This window comes from Mus caroli, chromosome 5, assembly GCF_900094665.2.
Source record: "Mus caroli chromosome 5, CAROLI_EIJ_v1.1, whole genome shotgun sequence".
Lineage (NCBI taxonomy): Eukaryota > Metazoa > Chordata > Mammalia > Rodentia > Muridae > Mus > Mus caroli.
Genome location: NC_034574.1, coordinates 59324394 through 59339348, shown reverse-complemented (window position 1 = coordinate 59339348; position 14955 = coordinate 59324394). Strand labels below are relative to the sequence as shown.

Here is a 14955-nt window from a genome sequence, read left to right as displayed (position 1 = left end):
GGATGAAAACGTCCTCTGTCTCAAACTGTCATTCACAGGAGAGGGTCAGGAACTGAGTCGTGCCCTCTCACCAATATTTCTTTGTCCAGATTTCATAAATACTGCACTGCAGCTTAGATTAAGATGAGAGCCTGCATGGGGGGCTGGGGGGGGGCAACGGATAGAACTGGGACTATGGGAATATATTTCATCTGTGTGTGAAACTATCAGAGAGTGATAACGCATATCTGAAATACCAGCACTTAGGAGGCTGAGCAAGGTGGTTGTCATGAGCTGGAGGCTAACCTGGGACTGGCCAACCTGTTCAAAGAAAACAACAACAGGTTGTATATAAAATAAATGTGATGTGGCTTGGGAGGAGGCTCACTCAGCAAGGCTCATGAGGGCCAGAAGCTGGATAACAACACCCACATAAAATGGCAATGCGCTGGCTATAGCCTTGGTGCTAGATGGTGAGATCTGGTGAGCCGAGAATGGTGCATCCCTGAAATGTACCGGCCAGCCTGGCCAGTCAAATCAATAAGCTCCCAGGTTCAGTGAGCAATCCTGCCTCAGAAAACAAGACGGCAAACAAAGGAGGGAGATATCCAATATTGAATTCTGGCTTCTGCACACAAACATGGACACACATATGCAAAAAGTCAACATGTTTTTGCAATGGTCCTGAAATTAAGCCATGCTTCAGCCTGGGACACAGAAGAGAAGAGAGTGGGTAGGCTTATCGAGTCAAATCTGCACTACTAAGCTTCACTTAGTCATCACACTCTGATGTGATGACCAAAGTCAGGGGCCAGGCTAGAGAGTGGGCATCCGAGGCTTTGTGGACCACACTGCCCGTATTCCAACATTTGAACTCTATAACTCTGCCATACCAGTTGTCAACAGAAGTTTCTCACCCACCCCCACCCCCCATTAAGAATATGGTTTTATAGATAGGGCTTTATCTAAACAAGTGGCAGACCATATGTGGTCCATGCCGAGCTCCGTCTAAAGCATCTAGAGTTAGTTGTCCCGAGTCTAGTTTGATATTGCATTGGAAAAGAAAGACATGTGAGCTCCATAGTGGCCTTTTTAAAAGACAGTAAATAAAAGGTTACTTTCCATTATGTCTAAAGATTTGGCCTTAAGTGTATGAATGAGTATTTTACATAACTTCTTTAGCTGTGGCAGGATGATAAGGAGAATGGAGCTTGTAGAGCCTAAGATTTTCATAAATGTGCTCAACGGATCCAGCATCTCATCTACCTATCTAGCTAGCTAGCTACCACCTAGCTATCATTTGCAATGCTGAGGATCGAAAGCAAGACCTTGTATATTATATGAACATTCGGGAAGCTGGAGAGATGGCTCAGTGCTGCTCTTGTAGAGGATCCAAGTTCAGTTCCCAGCATACACCTTTGCTGTCTCACAACTGCCTGTTATTCCAGCTCCAGGGGACCTGAGACCCTCGTCTGGCCTCTGCAGGCACCCACATGCATGTACACACATAAGTAAGGAATAAAATAAACACATTCTTAAAGGCATGCCTTTTTTTTTTAAGGGCCTATATAAAAATCCCAGTTTTGTTGCCTTGGGGGTCGGGGGGTGAGGGTGGCTGCTGTACACTAAGTGTAAGTTCTATTCCTGTGATCATCCATCAGTGTCTATACAGGACATCATGCTTACCGTACTGTAGCACGTAGAGTCTCCCTTGATCATATGTATGTTTCTGCATCCATTTGTCATCCTCCATTGCAGTTCACTGACTTTAAACAGTCTCCTAAAATGTGTGTGCTCATCTTCCCTTGGGAAGGAGACATTCACACTCAACACTGACTCTGAGGGTAAAGGAACCAATGTATTGCTCCAAACGTACACTGAGAGAACCTTTATAAGGAGCTGTTGTCAAGCTAACTTGCAAGCACTGAAGCACAGAGGAAACAAGATAAATAAATAGAAGGAAGCCCTATCCAAAGATACATATTTAACTTTTTATCACATTTATTTGTGTAGGTAGGGGAGTGTGTAGAAGTCAGAGGACAACTTGTAGGATTTGATCTTAACCACTGTAGAGGTCTCAAGGTTGTCAAGCTTGGTGGCAAGAGCTCTAACCCACTGACCCAGTCCCCCAGAGATGTTTTGTAAAAGCTGTGGAAAACACGTTTTTAAATTAAAATCCCTCAAAAATTCAAATGATTGGTCTGAGTTTTCACCAGAATTTGAATCAAAAATAATATTGCCTCTCTTGAGCTGTTGTGATGTTCTAGGCATAGGTCAAAGTTCCTCGTTTGAGCTGGGCGTGGTTGTGCGTACCTGTGTAAAAGTAATATTAGCACCGAGGAGGTTGAGGCAGGAGGAACACCAGTTCAAAACCAGCCTGGACCCCAAGTGGGAATGTCTATACTCATTACTTTTCTGTTCTGTGATATGATAATATTACCAACTCAAAAACCCAAAATCAATAGTGCCTCACGGTTCCAGGGGCTGGGAATCCACAGTGACCGGAGCAGGTGGCAGCAGGCAGCAAGCCTGGGAGGTCGGAACAGCCAGCTGAGGGCTCACATCTTGAACCACGAGCACTGAGCAAAGAGGGCACTTTTTGTTATCTCATTTGTTGTGCATTAGGATTCCCCTTTATAGGTAGGGAAACTGAGTCATGATAGCTAAGTGACCTCCTTCTAAGTCATACAACTAGGAAGAGTTAACTAGGACCCAGACAGCCATGCTGTTTGACTAAGTGGCGAGTTAACTAGGACCCAGACAGCCATGCTGTTTGACTAAGTGGCGAACTCATATCTCTGTTTTGTGTCTCTCTATAGACTTGAGGTTCTTTTTTTCTTTATGAGACCAGCTCTCATTCTGTATGAGAGTCACACATAGAGAATCACACCCACAATCCTCTGCCTTCTGACATTAGAATCACAGATGTGTGACACCATACATCTTTTCTCTTTTTCTTTTATTTGTGACACTGGGTATCGAACCCAGGACCTCTCATGCCCACTAGGCAAGCACATCCTGTGCCACCTTACTAGTCCTTGAACTTTTCCTGAATAGTCTCATGTGCAATTCATAGTTCTACGTTTTTAAAGTAAACTGTTTTTTGGTTTTTAGTTTTTGGTTTGGGGGGTTTTTTGTTTGTTTGCTTGTTTGTTTGTTTTTGCTTTGTTTTGTTTTTTCGAGACAGAGTTTCTCTGTATAGCCCTGGCTGTCCTAGAACTCACTTTGTACACCAGGCTGGCCTTGAACTCAGAAATCCACCTGCCTCTGCTTCCCAAGTGCTGGGATCAAAGGCGTGCGCCACCATGCCCAGCTCAAGTTTTCCTGGTTATATTAGTTAAATGATGAAACCTTAGGCCATCATTAAAGTGACATTTTTTTACAAATAGTGAGAACATGTCCGGATGTTTCTAAAATATTCAAAGCTGCAAAGAGGAAGAAACCATACCTCAGCCACTAACAAAAGGTAGAGAAAGTTTTGTGGTAGTTATCAGTGAGTGGACACTTGTTTCTTTTTTGCTACTATTATATTTTATGTGTATGGGTGTTTTACCTGCATTTATGTATGTGTGTATGCACCACATTCTTGTCTAGTGCCCAAGGAGGTCAAAAGAGGGTTCTGGATCTCCCAGAACTTGAGTTACAGACAGTTGTGAGCTAACATGTGGGTGCTGAGAATCAAATTTGGATCCTTTATTAAATCAGCCAGTGCTTTGAACTGCTGGGCTATCTCTCCAACCCATTTCTTGATTTTCTATAGATTTCATTTGTTGAATAATAAGATCTACTTCATTCTTTAAAAAGTTCATTCAGATGCTGGGTGGTCGGTAGCACACACCTTTAATCCAAGTACTCATGAGGCAGAGACAGGCAGATCTCTGAGTTCGGGGCCAGCCTGGTCTATAGAGAGTGAGTTCTAGGGCTACACAGAGAAACCCTGTCTTAAAACAAATGAAAGGAAGGATAGAAAGAAAGAAAGGAAAAAGAGTTTATTCAGAACCTTGTCATTACACAAGCATTGTATCTAACTTTTAATGACATCATTACACGCTTCTCTCTGAAAGAAGGTGACTACTTAATTAAAATTAAAATGTTAATTCAGTTTCTTACTCCCTTAAGCTCCATTTGCTGTAGGTGGCATCTCCTCCAAAATTGTACTGAGCCAGGTGAGGTAACTCAGGGGGCAGGAAGGTTGTGTGAGTTCAAGGCCACACTGAGCTACTTACGAAGGCCTGGTCTTTAAACAAAACAAAATAAACCAAGAGTTGACCTTGGTTTCCTGGCTCACATCCCAGCACTCGGGAAGCTGGGATAAGGGAATTACCCTGAGATCAAGACCAGACCTGGTAGAGAATTGAGACCAGGTAGAGTCTATGACTAATACGATGCAGACCCTGCCTAAATAAATAAATAGATGTTTTGCACAGCACCGTTCTGGGGGAAGAAAAAGAATATGGACTCTGGAGCCAAAAGCCCAGGTTCCTATGTGAACTGGGGCAGTTTACACGACTTCTGAGTCTCTTTGCCTACAAGCAAGCTGAGTTGAATGTCAGGTTCCGTGTGCACAGGCTACCAAAGTGAGCTAAGAATGCAGATGACATTTCTTTGAAACCTGGGGTGTCTTTTCCCAGTAGAAATATTGCATCACAGCTTCCCGAGTTAACCTGGCTCCTTGTGGACCAAGTCCAAAGCTGTTCACAAAATTTTGCCTGAATGTTATAAAACTCTGACTAGTTAGTAGGACAACGTCACAGCGGTTGAGACAATCCCATTTCCTGTTGGATACTTAAGTGCACAGCTCAGTAGCTACCTTGTAGGAAAACACTTCCTTGAAGTTTACTCTAATAAGCACATTGCAGTATCTGGAGGTATAACTTAGTGGTAGAATGCTTACCCAGCATGCACAAGGCCCTAGGTTCCACCCCACCCCCACCCCCACCCCCCAACAACACACTCACCACAATGGAGACACTTATGGGACAATTATGTCCTTCCCTTTCTATCAGTACAATGAAAAGGGTCTACCCTTTAAAAAAAAAAAAAAAAAAGGCTGTGTGTAGCAAAGAAATAAAATTTGCAATGTGCTGTAGTGAAATGATACTGGAGTCGAAAGTGCAGGAATGAAACGAAAGTCATTGTTTGCTACAAAAAATTAAGATTTTTCCCAAAGATGGCAGCAGGTTCTCACAGCTTGGCTATTTTAAGGCCACCTGCATTTCCACAGCGGCCTCCTCAATCTAACATCTCAATTCAGCACCCCATGACCTGGCTGTTGATGATAGTGCAACACCAGAGAGTGAGCAGAAACAAACAAAATTGAGCTCAAGATGAACTCCTTGCCGGGTTCCCCACTCACACTCTTCCTTTCTCTATTGCAGGTTTCCACCAGCTGTGGATGCCTTTGACATTATGACTGCTGAAGATTCCGCCACAGCCATGAACAGCGATCCAACAGTGGGGTCCTCCACCAAGGTACCCGAGGGTGTGGCGGGCGCGCCCAATGAGGCTGCACTGTTGGCACTGATAGAGCGCACCGGCTACACCATGGTACAGGAGAACGGGCAGCGCAAGTACGGTGGACCCCCGCCCGGCTGGGAGGGCCCGCATCCCCAGCGTGGCTGTGAGGTCTTCGTGGGCAAGATCCCACGTGACGTGTATGAAGATGAGCTGGTGCCTGTGTTTGAGACCGTAGGTCGCATCTATGAGCTGCGCCTCATGATGGATTTCGATGGCAAGAACCGCGGCTATGCCTTCGTGATGTACTGCCACAAGCACGAGGCCAAGCGAGCCGTTCGGGAGCTCAACAACTACGAGATCCGCCCCGGCCGTCTGCTGGGTGTGTGCTGTAGTGTGGACAACTGCCGCCTCTTCATTGGTGGCATCCCCAAGATGAAGAAGCGCGGGGAGATCCTGGAGGAGATCGCCAAGGTCACCGAGGGCGTACTCAACGTGATTGTGTATGCCAGTGCTGCAGACAAGATGAAAAACCGAGGCTTCGCCTTTGTGGAGTATGAGAGCCACCGTGCTGCAGCCATGGCACGCCGCAAGCTCATGCCGGGTCGGATCCAACTGTGGGGCCACCAGATTGCTGTGGACTGGGCCGAGCCGGAGATTGACGTGGACGAAGATGTGATGCAGACAGTGAAAATCCTCTACGTGCGCAACCTCATGATTGAGACCACCGAGGAGACCATCAAGAGGAGCTTTGGCCAGTTCAACCCAGGCTGCGTGGAAAGGGTCAAGAAGATCCGTGACTACGCCTTCGTGCACTTCACTAGCCGTGAGGATGCCGTGCATGCTATGAACAACCTCAACGGCACAGAGCTGGAGGGTTCCTGCTTAGAAGTCACACTGGCCAAGCCCGTGGACAAGGAGCAGTACTCCCGCTACCAGAAGGCAGCCAAGGGTGGTGGTGGCTCAGCTGAGGCCGTAGCGCAGCAACCCAGCTATGTGTACTCCTGCGACCCCTACACGTTGGCCTACTACGGCTACCCCTACAACGCTCTCATCGGGCCCAACCGGGACTACTTCGTGAAAAGTTAGTGGAAACTCTTCTCTTGAGGCCCCCGTGGGTGTCCAGCCCCCTAGACAAGGGTGTTAGATTGAACGTGGCTGTAATTTACTAAGCCCTACCAGTTTAGGTTGAGGTTCTGAGCACTGACTCATGGTTACAGTTGCTCTATGGAGAGAACCGCCCCCCTGGGTGAGCAGTCAAATCCTTGGAACGCTTTGTGTTTCGCTAGGGCCTAACCCATGTAGAGCAGGCCTGCTTATCCCTTGGGGGTTATGTTATAATCCGATTCTGAGCCATGCCTGCAATCCCAACATTCTAAAGGGTGAGGCTAGAGGTTCCTAGTTTGAGGCCAGACTGGGTTACCACTTCTGAAGTTAAATCTTAAGGTGTTGGTTAGCAAAGTCCTGGTTTCTTATAGTGGCTAAGTGGTGGCGCACTGGGAGTGGGGTGGGGTGGGGGGGCAGAGGCAGGCGGATTTCTGAGTTCGGGGCCAGCCTGGTCTACAAAGTGAGTTCCAGGACAGCCGGGGCTACACAGAGAAACCCTGTCTTGAAAAAAACAAAACAAAGCAAAACCATAACATAGGTTCAAGGGCCCACTGTCCCCGTTCACTGGGTCTGAGTTAATATACTCTGCTTTTTTTTTTTTTTTTCTTTTTAAGCATAAAATAAGGAAGGAAGATAGGCACCTCCTTTTCTAGATCTAACCTTTTTTTTAAACTCTAAAATTGAAGTTACAATTACAATCCTTGGAACTCACCTTGAATGAAGTTGGCAGATTAGAATGTTAAAGAAGGGGGCTGGTGAGATGGCTCAGTGGGTAAGAGCACCCGACTGCTCTTCCAAAGGTGCAGAGTTCAAATCCCAGCAACCACATGGTGGCTCACAACCATCCGCAACGAGATCTGGCGCCCTCTTCTGGAGTGTCTGAAGACAGCTACAGTATACTTACATATAATAAAAAATCTTTAAAAAAAATTATAAAAAAAAAATTAAAAAAAAAAAAAAGAATGTTAAAGAAGGCCAAAATAGGTCGTCCGAAGCATCTTATGAGCCCACTAAAGGCCAGAATTGTGGCCACCTGCCACGTAGACAGAAGGCAAACTGAAGGCCCCTGGACCATCCCTGTCGCTGGCTCACCCTTTTTTGTGTTGTTATTTTAAAGCAGGCAGCATAAGAGGCCGAGGGAGAGGCGCAGCTGGAAACAGGACCCCAGGGCCCAGGGGTTCCTACCTCGGAGGATATTCCGCTGGCCGTGGTATATATAGCCGATATCACGAAGGCAAAGGCAAACAGCAGGAGAAAGGATATGAACTTGTGCCGAATTTGGAGATCTCTCCTGTCAATCCAGTTGCCATTAAACCTGGCACAGGTCAGTACAAACCAGAACAAACGCATCATTTGGTCTTAAACCATCCCCATCTCTTTCGAGTGAGTCCCAGTCTTCATGGCTCTTAGATCTTATGTGGATTCTTCGGCCCTTCTGTAAAAAAGAACCCCCCACCCCCAACGTGACCTTATCTCTCTAGAATTTAGGGGAACAGTCTAGTTGGGGCCAGGTCACGTTAGACTGTCAGGGCGTTTATCAGACGGTGTCACCCGCTGGTCACTGGGCTATGTCTCTGTCTGTGACCTGGTAGGCAGAGACAAGGGTGGGAAACAGGTAGAAAGGTATGAGACTCTCTGACTCTCCTGTCATCTAGAACGTACCTTTTCCTTACGAGTGTAGGTAAATGCCCATCACTGAGCGACATCCCAGCTGCGTGTCAGCCAGCAGAAAGCAGAGGGCACAGGGGTTACCCGTTTGCAGGAAAGTAGAAACTTCATTTCCCGAGCAAATGGTGCCAGTTTTCCAGACGAGACAACAGTGAAGGTTTTTACAGCTGGATTCTACAGTCCATAGATTTAGAATAGAGATGCTCGATCCTTTGAGCCAAGGACCTTGAACTTTACTTTTACTACCAGCTTCCCACAAACTTATCTGTCAGCATTGTCGGCTGGATGGTCACCGGCTGTGAGGAAGGATGAGAATCTGTAACTGGGTTTGAGTTTGGCAAACCCATTGTCTGCGGATTCTCCAGGCTCTAACCTCTGAACCCATGGCGAATTCCTCCTGTGGATAACCAGAATGATTCTCTCCCTGGCGTCTTGGCCTCACTCAGGGTAGTAGAGAGAGCTTTCAACCCCTTTCCTGATTGCACACTTCTTTTCCTAGAGAATAGACAAGGAACTGGTATGTTTAGAACATAGGTTTAAAGTGCCGAAGGAACTCAGTGGTAACTGGGGAAATAGCCCTACTCTCTATCACTGCAATACTGTGGCTTGTGGTGCTCAGATACCTTATAAATGTCATTGGCACTGAACAGTCTTTAGCCCATGTGAAGTCCTGTGTGCCAGGGAGAGTCCTGTAGCCAGAGTACTGCAGTTATCCTGTATAGCTCCCACGTGGCTTCAACTAGTAGCCCAATCTGGACCTCATTTAAACTTACAACTTTGTCTGAGAGAGAGAGACCAGGGCAGTGCTACTGCCTAGTAGAAGATTTGGTTGGAAAGGAAGGTAACAACGGTCTTTGGTTGTGATTTTAGATTTTTTCATTTTTAACTGAATGGCCAAGCCATTGTTTCTCTTATGACCACTTTGTTTCTTCACCTTTGATCACATCCATCTTCTAGAAGAAATGTGCTTACAGTTGGAGAGAAAACACAAACGAAAGGACTCTTGGTGTGTACGTTTCATGTTCCAGCTTATCCCCTCAGCACACACAGCATGCACACACACAAGCTCCCCCAAACCGGGTCTAGCACCTCTTCCCTTTGATCTCTTGATATCGCACATGGACGTTGGGTAACTCTATCTGTTTGAATCTCTGCTTGAAGCCTTTCCTTTGGACTCTACTCACAAAAAGTATTTGAGTTGGCAGGTTTGAGTAAAAAAGGCAACCAGCCACTGCTTCGCCACAATAAATGGATGTTAACACACAGGAGGCGTTTCTATTGTCTACACAGTCTCTTCCCCCACACCACACACACACACACACACACACACACACACACACACACACACACCCTGCTGCATCAGTAATACTAACATGAAATACAAGGCAGGGATGATACACTCACATCTCTTAGCTGTCAGAATGATAGCTGCTCATTCAACCTGCTTCGTAATACACTGTGAACACGCAAAGGGCATCAGTGGTGGTGAGTAATGTGAGAATAAGGAGAGCTCACACTCACACGTGTTAGGAAACATCAGTACAGACGCCTCACTGGAAATGCTCCTGCCGCGGGGCGCTGTGGAGAAACTCCGTCCGGATGTGGCGCCGCGGAGCCAAGCAGAGCAGTGGGAGTGAGCAGAAGTGTAGGGCTGCTAACCTGGACTTTAAAACATAAGCAGCAAGCGAAGGAACCTCCTCAGGGGTCGTGATTGATGCGCCTGTCTTACGTGCTTCTCTTACAGTGGCCATCCCTGCCATCGGTGCTCAGTACTCCATGTTCCAGGCAGCCCCAGCCCCGAAAATAATCGAAGATGGCAAGATCCACACCATGGAACACATGATCAGCCCCATTGCGGTGCAGCCTGACCCTGCCACTGCTGCTGCCGCCGCAGCCGCTGCCGCCGCTGCTGCCGTCATTCCTGCGGTATCCACACCGCCACCTTTCCAGGTAGAGTTCTTGGCATGGCGGGGAATTTATATTCGGAGCCCCCTCAGAGGTCTTGCTGTGGCTTGCATTTATCTATGGATCCTCTCTCAATCATAGACTCATTTAGTATTCAACACTGAGACTATATTTGGTACAATGATATTTGAAAATGTATTGGCTTTTTTTTTTTTTTAAAGGGCAAGAGATCAAACTTAGGGTGTTAGGCAAATATTCCTCCACTGTGATGGCCTCCTAGCTCTTAAAACAAAAACAAAACAAAAACAAACAAAGAACTGTGAAATAGAGGAAAGAAATGTTAGCTCTATGAAAATTGTTTTTTAAGTTTATTATTTTTTTTTTAATTTGAGACTCACATTCTTTTTTTTTTTTTAAAGATTTATTTATTTATTATATGTAAGTACACTGTAGCTGTCTTCAGACACACCAGAAGAGGGAGTCAAATCTTGTTACGGATGGTTGTGAGCCACCATGTGGTTGCTGGGATTTGAACTAAGGACCTTTGGAAGAGCAGTCGGGTGCTCTTACCTGCTGAGCCATCTCACCAGCCCAGTTTATTATTTTTAAATGTATATATACGGGACTAGTATGGCTCAGCAGGTAAAGACTCTTGCTTCCAAATATGATGGCCTGAATTCTAGACCCAGGCCCCACGTGGTGAAGGAGAGAGCCAACTCTCGATGTGTGGGCTGCGGTACATAGCCTACCCCTGACCCCATGTACACATGTACACGCGCGCACACACACAACACACACACACACACACACTTGTGCAGAGGCCCAAAACATGCCTATATGGACATGTAATTCATAAGAAATTTTTTTAACGGAGTAGAGACAGAGACGCCTCCTCCCTTCCAGCTATGACTCAGACTGGGATTGCCCTGTCTTTGGTCTTGTCTTTTTGCACTTTGACCCTGGTTAGCTCTTAGGATCTGACTCTTCATCTCTTCTGTCTGCCCTCCACCTGCCCAAATATGCTCTCCTAGACCTCTCGTTAGTACATTATACTGTGACTTATGCCTGCAAGTTTGTTCTTTCTTGGAAAGCTGCCCTCTGAGACTAAGAGTCTTCATTGTGTAGCATATGGGGAAAGCATCTGTTGAGCAGAAGAAGGAAAAAAAATCTTAAAACCCTTTCTCTCTGAACGAGTGAATGAATGGCCCGGGTCTCTCAACTCATTGAACAACAATTATCCAGGATGTGTTTTGAAAAGCAGAAACCCCCGTCTGTGAAGATTGCGTGTCATTTGGGCTGAGCTGGGGTTCTAGACTCCTGTTGTGTACAGGTATCTCAGGTGATTTTCCAGTGGCCAGGCATCTGAATTACCATGGCTATTCACCTCCCTTTTCCTCTCTATACTAAGCCTCAACTGCTTTATTCAGAAAGGGTTAAACCAGTTGGAATTATTCACATATCAACTTGTTACTAAGTAAATTTTTTTTTCAATTCAAGGCCTTTTTGTTTGTTATCTTTCACTTTCCAGATGCGGTCTAGATATGTAACACCACAATTCAATACCCCTTAGAAAATAATTTTTAAAAATGTCCCACATTTTTAAGTTTAGAGGGTTGGAGAGATGGCTCAACAGTTAGAAGTGTGTACTTACTGCTCTTTCCGAGGACCCAGGCTTAGTTTCCAGAACCCCTAACGGCCAGTAACCCCAGCTCCGGGTTAAGACAGGGAGTAGTAGCCCTGGCCAGCCTCAATTGCACTATATATACCAGGCTGGAATTCACAGAGATCCGCCTGCCTCTTCTTCCTGAGTGCTGGATTAAAAGCACGTGCCACTACCTGGCCTTGACGAAGGGTTTTGATAAAATGATTCAAATAAGGATCAAAGAACAGCACCTGGAAGACCAGAGTCTTTCAGTATGATCATCATTGCCATAATTATTAATTAAGTTAGATAGAAGTTCTTTTGAACATAGTTTTGTGAGTCCAATTCATAGATTTTGTGATAGAGATAACCTGATCAGAATCCCAGTATTTGGGAGGTAGAGGCAGAAAGATCAGGACTTGAGGATCATCGTTGAGGTATAGTTCATTGGAGACCCAACTCGGCTACATGAGAGTCTAGCCCAAAACAACAACAGGAGGAAAACAGTTCGGAAGCAGCCACATCTGTGGCACAGACCTGTTAATCCTAGTTACTTGGGAGGCCAAAGCAGGAGGGTAGAAAGTTCAAGGCTTGTCTGGTCAACAAAGCAAGTTCAAAGCCAGTCTGGGCGAATTAGATCCTATTTCAAAGTAAAAGGTTAAATAATAATGTTATTAATAATAAGATTACTATAATAAAGCACAGGGACTGAAGCACATTGGCATCGTATGTATGAGATGTCCTAGGTTCAATTCACAACATTGAAAAGAAAAAAAACAGGCTGGAGAGATGGCTCAGTGGTTAAGAGCACTGACTGCTCTTGCAGAGGTCCTGAGCTCAATTCCCAGCACCCACAGGGTGGCTCACAAACAACCATCTGTAATGGGGTCTGGTGCCCTCTCCTGGTGTGTCTGAAGAGAGCAATGGTGGTGTACTCATATGCATAAAATAAATAAATAAATCTTTTTTAAAAAAGAAAGAAAGGAAAGGAAAAACAACCTATAAAAACCTTGCTTTTTAAATGTAGTTTTCCATTTTGTGTATTCTAAGTTACTTACTCTGAAGTTAGAGTAAGGTGCAGAAAAGATGGCAGCATTTAGCTGCAGGCCATTCTATGGAACATAAGTAAGGCACACCAAATACTTTTATTCCTTGTGGGGTGTTTTATTTTTGCCCCAAATCCAAAACTAAGTCCGTGGTTCTGAGAGATATGTCGACCCTCACAGTCTTGCCCCCCCTCCCCCCCCAACTTGGTGTGCTTCACTTTCAAACAGAAAGGGGGACACCCAGGACAGCTTAAAAATTAGAGCTCTTAAGCAGAATCTCAGCCCCTCATTACCTTTCTTTGTGGCTTTAACTGACCGAACAGGATAGCCAATCAAAGATTCCACTGTATAATATCTCGGGCTCAACCTGCAGCCTCACGCTTTGACAGGAGTCTGAACACTACTAAATTTGAGGGCATCAAGCCCTTCAAGGATGGCTATTTGCTCTGACTAACATCTTTCTTCTGTACTGTCACTCACCTGCCTCCCTACCTAGATGTCTTCTTTCCCACCCCACTGGGGTGCTTATTATTCTAATAGATGACGAACCTGCTCAGGAAGGACTTTAGTCTGTCTGTTTGTCTCTCAGGGCCGTCCGATAACTCCTGTGTACACCGTGGCACCAAATGTTCAGAGAATCCCCACCGCCGGCATCTACGGGGCCAGCTACGTCCCCTTTGCTGCTCCAGCCACTGCCACAATCGCCACACTACAGAAGAACGCCGCGGCTGCCGTGTATGGGGGCTACGCCGGCTACATACCTCAGGCCTTCCCCACTGCTCTCCAGGTGCCCATCCACGACGTCTACCAGACTTACTGAGAACAGGGGACCGGAGCCAAGGCAAGCCACCAAACCCCGCTGAAGGAACACTTTATTATTTATGAAGAAAGAACGTGTCGGGTTGGTACACGTGCAAAACCTGCAGGTGAAGAAGAATGTTATCAAATAGCACACTGAAATATTTTATTATATCCATGAAGTTTTCACTCGCGGTTTTGTTTTTGTTTTTGGTTTTTTTTTTGAAAATGACTTTTCAACTTAGCAGGCCCGCGTTCATACATTTCTAAAAGACTTGCGACGCCTCACGCCTTAATGCCACCTTTTAAAGTTTGTACGCTCTTCTGCATTTGTACAGAGGTTTGCTTTTTTGTTTTTTAAGGATATATTTTCACTATGAAGGTTATTTTCTTAACTTCTGCACTCCAGAGTTTTCTATTTTGTAGAACCTTTCAAAGTATATCAGCTATATGTATGTATATCACAAAAGAAAAGAAAAGAAAAGCACACCTGCGCATCTAGGGAACTCTTTTGAAAACTATAGTCAATATTTAAAGACACAAGCTGTAGTGCTCTGAAATACTACATAAAACATTATTTTATTTTTTAAAGTGATGCTGGAAAGTGCAATTTTAAAATGAGGAAAAAAAAAGTCTCTACTGTATTCCACTGGCATTAAGGGCTGACGATAATGCCATTTATTCTCATCATGTTTTCTGGGTTTATGGGGTTTTGGTTTGGTTTGGGGTTTTTTGTTGTTGTTGTTTTGTTTTTTAATAACACTCTGTTCTTAAGCCAACATGGAAAAGACTCCTCACATCCAGAGTCCCAACACTGGAAAGCTCTGACCTGCCCTCAGTGCCTTGGGCTCTCTCTCTCTCCTGAGTCTCTGTAATTAACTGTGCCCCGCCCCCACCCTTCTCCCTTCTCCTTCCCTAGCTCCAGTGCAGCTTTGGCATATCTAAGAAAAATGGATAATTCAAATAGAGAAGACAGCTGATGCCTTTTATACTTCTTCCTGGGATTGTGTTGGGGTCTTTTTAATTATTTTTGCTTTGTTTAGGGAGTCTTTTTAATCATTTTTGTTAATTATATTTGGTTTGTTCTATGTGTATTTTCAGTAGCAGAATACACATTAAGGACAAGATTTTACCATCTTTGCCTAAGGCATCTCTGCATAGCTATTTAATTGTTCAGTATGAAACCTTACCTTTCTAATTCTTTGATTTTTTTTTTTTTTTTTTTTTTTTAATTCTAAGTTTTTCAGTGCAACTCACTCATATACTATGTACAACACTGTGCGTTTCTTAGATTCTAAGTTTTTCAGTGCAACTCACTCATATTTCCTACAGAATGCCTGGTGCCATCAGGGATGT

At 45.0% G+C, this 14955-nt stretch overlaps 1 protein-coding gene across 10 annotated transcripts in view; it reads left to right on the top strand.

The window, feature by feature from the left end:
- Rbm47 (RNA binding motif protein 47) overlaps positions 1-14565 on the top strand; it is a 131863-nt gene extending 117298 nt beyond the window's left edge. For 8 of the 10 annotated variants that reach the window (XM_029477763.1, XM_029477765.1, XM_021162451.2 and 5 more), the window contains 4 exons: positions 5358-6517; positions 7658-7864; positions 9953-10158; positions 13391-14565. In XM_029477763.1, coding sequence (XP_029333623.1) covers positions 5389-6517; positions 7658-7864; positions 9953-10158; positions 13391-13621 — 1773 coding nt within the window. In that variant the 5' untranslated portion in view covers positions 5358-5388 and the 3' untranslated portion in view covers positions 13622-14565. The remainder of the gene's footprint in view (positions 1-5357; positions 6518-7657; positions 7865-9952; positions 10159-13390) is intronic. The other 2 variants (XM_021162455.2, XM_021162454.2) reach the window with 1 other exon arrangement.
- The last annotated feature ends 390 nt before the right edge of the window (positions 14566-14955 follow it).